The sequence below is a fragment of the Pristiophorus japonicus genome, chromosome 20 (assembly GCF_044704955.1).
Source record: "Pristiophorus japonicus isolate sPriJap1 chromosome 20, sPriJap1.hap1, whole genome shotgun sequence".
Classification (NCBI taxonomy): domain Eukaryota; kingdom Metazoa; phylum Chordata; class Chondrichthyes; family Pristiophoridae; genus Pristiophorus; species Pristiophorus japonicus.
Window position 1 is genome coordinate 10,774,251 of NC_091996.1, and position 6,767 is coordinate 10,781,017.

Below are 6,767 nucleotides of genomic sequence, written 5' to 3' on the forward strand. Positions count from 1 at the left end.
CTCCCCAGACTCCCCAGACTCCCCAGGCTCCCCAGACTCCCCAGGCTCCCCAGTCTCCCCAGGTTCCCCAGACTCCCCAGGTTCCCCAGGCTCCCCAGACTCCCCAGGCTCCCCAGACTCCCCAGGTTCCCCAGACTCCCCAGGTTCCCCAGGTTCCCCAGACTCCCCAGGTTCCCCAGGTTCCCCAGGCTCCCCAGACTCCCCAGGCTCCCCAGACTCCCCAGGTTCCCCAGACTCCCCAGGCTCCCCAGACTCCCCAGGTTCCCCAGACTCCCCAGGTTCCACAGGTTCCCCAGACTCTCCAGGCTCCCCAGACTCCCCAGGCTCCCCAGGCTCCCCGGGTTTCCCAGACTCCCCAGGTTCCCCAGACTCCCCAGGTTCCCCAGGTTCCCCAGGCTCCCCAGACTCCCCGGGTTCCCCAGACTCCCCAGGTTCCCTAGACTCCCCAGGTTTCCCAGGCTCCCCGGACTCCCCAGGTTCCCCAGGTTCCCCAGACTCCCCAGGTTCCCCAGACTCCCCAGGTTCCCCAGACTCCCTGAGTTCCCCAGACTCCCCAGGTTCCCTAGACTCCCCAGGTTTCCCAGACTCCCCAGGTTTCCCAGGCTCCCCAGGTTTCCCAGGCTCCCCGGACTCCCCAGGTTCCCCAGGTTCCCCAGACTCCCCAGGCTCCCCAGATTCCCCAGACTCCCCAGGTTCCCTAGACTCCCTAGGTTCCCCCAGGGTCCCCAGACTCCCCAGGTTCCCCAGACTTCCCGGGTTCCCCAGGGTCCCCAGACTCCCCAGGTTCCCCAGACTCCCCAGGTTCCCCAGGTTCCCCAGGTTCCCCAGGTTCCCCAGACTCCCCAGGTTCCCCAGGTTCCCCAGGTTCCCCAGACTCCCCGGGTTCCCCAGACTCCCCAGGTTCCCCAGACTCCACAGTCTCCCCGGGTTCCCCAGACTCCCCAGACTCCCCAGTCTCCCCGGGTTCCCCAGACTCCCCGGGTTCCCCAGACTCCCCAGGTTCCCCAGACTCCCCAGTCTCCCCGGGTTTCCCAGACTCACCGGATTCCCCAGACTCCCCAGGTTCCCCAGACTCCACAGCCTCCCCGGGTTCCCCAGACTCCCCAGGTTCCCCAGACTCCACAGTCTTCCCGGGTTACCCAGACTCCCCAGTCTCCCCGGGATCCCCAGACTCCCCGGGTTCCCCAGACTCCCCAGGTTCCCCAGACTCCACAGTCTCCCCAGGTTACCCAGACTCCCCAAGCTCCCCAGGCACCCAGACTCCCTGGGTTACCCAGACTCCCCAGTCTCCCCGGGTTCCCCAGACTCCCCGGGTTCCCCAGACTCCCCAGGTTCCCCAGACTCCACAGTCTCCCCGGGTTCCCCAGACTCCACAGGCTCCCCAGTCTCCTCAGGTTCCCCAGACTCCCCAGTCTCCCCGGGTTCCCCAGACTCCCCACGCTCCCCAGGCTCCCCAGACTCCCCAGACTCCCCACGCTCCCCAGGCTCCCCAGACTCCCTGGGTTACCCAGACTCCCCAGTCTCCCCGGGTTACCCAGACTCCCCGGGTTCCCCAGACTCCCCAGGTTCCCCAGACTCCACAGTCTCCCCGGGTTCCCCAGGCTCCCCAGTCTCCTCAGGTTCCCCAGACTCCCCAGTCTCCCCGGGTTCCCCAGACTCCCCAGGTTCCCCAGGTTCCCCAGGCTCCCCAGACTCCCCAGACTCCCCAGGCTCCCCAGACTCCCCAGGCTCCCCAGTCTCCCCAGGTTCCCCAGACTCCCCAGGTTCCCCAGGCTCCCCAGACTCCCCAGGCTCCCCAGACTCCCCAGGTTCCCCAGACTCCCCAGGTTCCCCAGGTTCCCCAGACTCCCCAGGTTCCCCAGGTTCCCCAGGCTCCCCAGACTCCCCAGGCTCCCCAGACTCCCCAGGTTCCCCAGACTCCCCAGGCTCCCCAGACTCCCCAGGTTCCCCAGACTCCCCAGGTTCCACAGGTTCCCCAGACTCTCCAGGCTCCCCAGACTCCCCAGGCTCCCCAGGCTCCCCGGGTTTCCCAGACTCCCCAGGTTCCCCAGACTCCCCAGGTTCCCCAGGTTCCCCAGGCTCCCCAGACTCCCCGGGTTCCCCAGACTCCCCAGGTTCCCTAGACTCCCCAGGTTTCCCAGGCTCCCCGGACTCCCCAGGTTCCCCAGGTTCCCCAGACTCCCCAGGTTCCCCAGACTCCCCAGGTTCCCCAGACTCCCTGAGTTCCTCAGACTCCCCAGGTTCCCTAGACTCCCCAGGTTTCCCAGACTCCCCAGGTTTCCCAGGCTCCCCAGGTTTCCCAGGCTCCCCGGACTCCCCAGGTTCCCCAGGTTCCCCAGACTCCCCAGGCTCCCCAGATTCCCCAGACTCCCCAGGTTCCCTAGACTCCCTAGGTTCCCCCAGGGTCCCCAGACTCCCCAGGTTCCCCAGACTTCCCGGGTTCCCCAGGGTCCCCAGACTCCCCAGGTTCCCCAGACTCCCCAGGTTCCCCAGGTTCCCCAGGTTCCCCAGGTTCCCCAGACTCCCCAGGTTCCCCAGGTTCCCCAGGTTCCCCAGACTCCCCAGGTTCCCCAGACTCCCCAGGTTCCCCAGACTCCCCGGGTTCCCCAGGGTCCCCAGGTTCCCCAGGATCCCCAGACTTCCCAGGTTCCCCAGGGTCCCCAGGTTCCCCGGGTTCCCCAGGGTCCCCAGACTCCCCAGGTTCCCCAGGCTCCCCAGGTTCCCCGGGTTCCCCAGGTTCCCCAGGTTCCCCGGGTTCCCCAGGGTCCCCAGACTCACCAGGTTCCCCAGGCTCCCCAGGTTCCCCTGACTCCCCAGACTCCCCAGACTCCCCAGGTTCCCCAGACACCCCAGACTCCCCATGTTCCCCAGGTTCCCCAGGTTCCCCAGACTCCCCAGGTTCCCCAGACTCCCCAGGTTCCCCAGGCTCCCCAGGTTCCCCAGGATCCCCAGACTTCCCAGGTTCCCCAGGGTCCCCAGGTTCCCCAGACTCCCCAGGTTCCCCAGACTCCACAGTCTCCCCGGGTTACCCAGACTCCCCAAGCTCCCCAGGCACCCCAGACTCCCTGGGTTACCCAGACTCCCCAGTCTCCCCGGGTTCCCCAGACTCCCCGGGTTCCCCAGACTCCCCAGGTTCCCCAGACTCCACAGTCTCCCCGGGTTCCCCAGACTCCCCAGACTCCCCAGTCTCCCCGGGTTCCCCAGACTCCCCGGGTTCCCCAGACTCCCCAGGTTCCCCAGACTCCCCAGTCTCCCCGGGTTTCCCAGACTCACCGGATTCCCCAGACTCCCCAGGTTCCCCAGACTCCACAGCCTCCCCGGGTTCCCCAGACTCCCCAGGTTCCCCAGACTCCACAGTCTTCCCGGGTTACCCAGACTCCCCAGTCTCCCCGGGATCCCCAGACTCCCCGGGTTCCCCAGACTCCCCAGGTTCCCCAGACTCCACAGTCTCCCCAGGTTACCCAGACTCCCCAAGCTCCCCAGGCACCCAGACTCCCTGGGTTACCCAGACTCCCCAGTCTCCCCGGGTTCCCCAGACTCCCCGGGTTCCCCAGACTCCCCAGGTTCCCCAGACTCCACAGTCTCCCCGGGTTCCCCAGACTCCACAGGCTCCCCAGTCTCCTCAGGTTCCCCAGACTCCCCAGTCTCCCCGGGTTCCCCAGACTCCCCACGCTCCCCAGGCTCCCCAGACTCCCCAGACTCCCCACGCTCCCCAGGCTCCCCAGACTCCCTGGGTTACCCAGACTCCCCAGTCTCCCCGGGTTACCCAGACTCCCCGGGTTCCCCAGACTCCCCAGGTTCCCCAGACTCCACAGTCTCCCCGGGTTCCCCAGGCTCCCCAGTCTCCTCAGGTTCCCCAGACTCCCCAGTCTCCCCGGGTTCCCCAGACTCCCCAGGTTCCCCAGGTTCCCCAGGCTCCCCAGACTCCCCAGACTCCCCAGGCTCCCCAGACTCCCCAGGCTCCCCAGTCTCCCCAGGTTCCCCAGACTCCCCAGGTTCCCCAGGCTCCCCAGACTCCCCAGGCTCCCCAGACTCCCCAGGTTCCCCAGACTCCCCAGGTTCCCCAGGTTCCCCAGACTCCCCAGGTTCCCCAGGTTCCCCAGGCTCCCCAGACTCCCCAGGCTCCCCAGACTCCCCAGGTTCCCCAGACTCCCCAGGCTCCCCAGACTCCCCAGGTTCCCCAGACTCCCCAGGTTCCACAGGTTCCCCAGACTCTCCAGGCTCCCCAGACTCCCCAGGCTCCCCAGGCTCCCCGGGTTTCCCAGACTCCCCAGGTTCCCCAGACTCCCCAGGTTCCCCAGGTTCCCCAGGCTCCCCAGACTCCCCGGGTTCCCCAGACTCCCCAGGTTCCCTAGACTCCCCAGGTTTCCCAGGCTCCCCGGACTCCCCAGGTTCCCCAGGTTCCCCAGACTCCCCAGGTTCCCCAGACTCCCCAGGTTCCCCAGACTCCCTGAGTTCCCCAGACTCCCCAGGTTCCCTAGACTCCCCAGGTTTCCCAGACTCCCCAGGTTTCCCAGGCTCCCCAGGTTTCCCAGGCTCCCCGGACTCCCCAGGTTCCCCAGGTTCCCCAGACTCCCCAGGCTCCCCAGATTCCCCAGACTCCCCAGGTTCCCTAGACTCCCTAGGTTCCCCCAGGGTCCCCAGACTCCCCAGGTTCCCCAGACTTCCCGGGTTCCCCAGGGTCCCCAGACTCCCCAGGTTCCCCAGACTCCCCAGGTTCCCCAGGTTCCCCAGGTTCCCCAGGTTCCCCAGACTCCCCAGGTTCCCCAGGTTCCCCAGGTTCCCCAGACTCCCCAGGTTCCCCAGACTCCCCAGGTTCCCCAGACTCCCCGGGTTCCCCAGGGTCCCCAGGTTCCCCAGGATCCCCAGACTTCCCAGGTTCCCCAGGGTCCCCAGGTTCCCCGGGTTCCCCAGGGTCCCCAGACTCCCCAGGTTCCCCAGGCTCCCCAGGTTCCCCGGGTTCCCCAGGTTCCCCAGGTTCCCCGGGTTCCCCAGGGTCCCCAGACTCACCAGGTTCCCCAGGCTCCCCAGGTTCCCCTGACTCCCCAGACTCCCCAGACTCCCCAGGTTCCCCAGACACCCCAGACTCCCCATGTTCCCCAGGTTCCCCAGGTTCCCCAGACTCCCCAGGTTCCCCAGACTCCCCAGGTTCCCCAGGCTCCCCAGGTTCCCCAGGATCCCCAGACTTCCCAGGTTCCCCAGGGTCCCAAGACTCCCCAGGGTCCCCAGACTCCCCGGGTTCCCCAGGGTCCCCAGGTTCCCCAGGATCCCCAGACTTCCCAGGTTCCCCAGGGTCCCCAGGTTCCCCGGGTTCCCCAGGGTCCCCAGACTCCCCAGGTTCCCCAGGCTCCCCAGGTTCCCCTGACTCCCCAGACTCCCCAGACTCCCCAGGTTCCCCAGACTCCCCAGACTCCCCAGGTTCCCCAGACACCCCAGACTCCCCAGGTTCCCCAGACTCCCCAGGTTCCCCAGACACCCCAGACTCCCCAGGTTCCCCAGACTCCCCAGGTTCCCCAGGCTCCCCAGGTTCCCCAGACTCCCCAGGTTCCCCAGACTCCACTGGTTCCCCAGGCTCCCCAGGTTCCCCAGACTCCCCAGGTTCCCCAGACTCCACTGGTTCCCCAGACTCCCCAGGTTCCCTAGACTCCCTAGGTTCCCCCAGGGTCCCCAGACTCCCCAGGTTCCCCAGGTTCCCCAGACTCCCCAGGTTCCCCAGACTCCCCAGGTTCCCCAGACTCCCCAGACTCCCCAGGTTCCCCAGACACCCCAGACTCCCCAGGTTCCCCAGACTCCCCAGGTTCCCCAGACACCCCAGACTCCCCAGGTTCCCCAGACTCCCCAGGTTCCCCAGGCTCCCCAGGTTCCCCAGACTCCACTGGTTCCCCAGACTCCCCAGGTTCCCCAGGCTCTCCAGCCTATGCAGGCTGTATCTGTAGGTGAGGAGACAAGAGCCTCTCCTCTGCTAGCGCAAATGCTCTTGTCCACCAAGGACCGTGAGGAGGTGGAGGAAGAGCCTGCAGCAGGTTCTTCAAATGTCCCTGCGGCCACGTCCTCATCCACCGAGGAAGCAGCGGGGCCAAGCTCCTTGCAGCAGGGCACCCTGAGTGGTTCAATGCCCGTGCCAACCCCGCGAAGGTTGGTTCAGCGAGGTCGGATTGCTCCAAGACCGGCAGATGTCAACCTGGACGTCGTGAATCTGTCCAGGACGAGCGTTGACTTTGGTTGAGAGCTCCTCCAGGCAACGGGCGGGTTAACTGGGCATGTTGCCGCTCTGACCGCGATAGTCTTGGAGGAGATGTCGCGGATGGTTGCGGTAATGGAGAGAATAGCCGAGTCCATGGATGCCAAGTGGCAGGCTGTGGTCTCGGGATACGGCACTGCACCCCAAGGCACTGTCGACACATGCAAGTCAGGAGGATGCAGCTGCTTCTGACTCGGAGGATGTTTCTTTGCAAAGGTCCTCTCCAGCTTCCCCAGCCCCATCTTTGACTCTGCCACCGTCAGCCCCCACTCAAGCTCGAGGTGCCCTGCTACAAGGCGGCTTGGTGTGGGTACAAGTGGGGTTCAGACCGGGGGGGGTAAAGGCAAGGCGAGGCTTGGCCACAAGTAGGGGAGGTGGGGGGGAATGTATTTTTTTGTATTCTTGTTATTAATACATTTGTTGACTGTTGCGGGGGGGGGGGGGGGGGGGGTGTGGGTGGGTCTTTCTTATATTTATAATTGTTTTTGAAAGTTTGTTGTTGTTATACCATGATATATTATGCTGT

At 66.2% G+C, this 6,767-nt stretch overlaps 1 protein-coding gene across 1 annotated transcript; it reads right to left on the reverse strand.

Moving 5' to 3' along the window:
- Positions 1-1,707: 1,707 nt before the first annotated feature.
- Positions 1,708-6,483, reverse strand: LOC139233084 (collagen alpha-1(XXV) chain-like; the record flags this gene model as incomplete). Its single annotated transcript, XM_070863603.1, has 6 exons — positions 6,277-6,483; positions 5,187-5,275; positions 4,763-5,006; positions 2,591-2,710; positions 1,981-2,097; positions 1,708-1,767 (listed from the first exon to the last, which is right to left on the reverse strand). Coding segments are annotated over exons 1-6 (837 nt in total), but the record flags the coding sequence as incomplete, so codon positions are not given.
- Between the last annotated feature and the right edge of the window lie 284 nt (positions 6,484-6,767).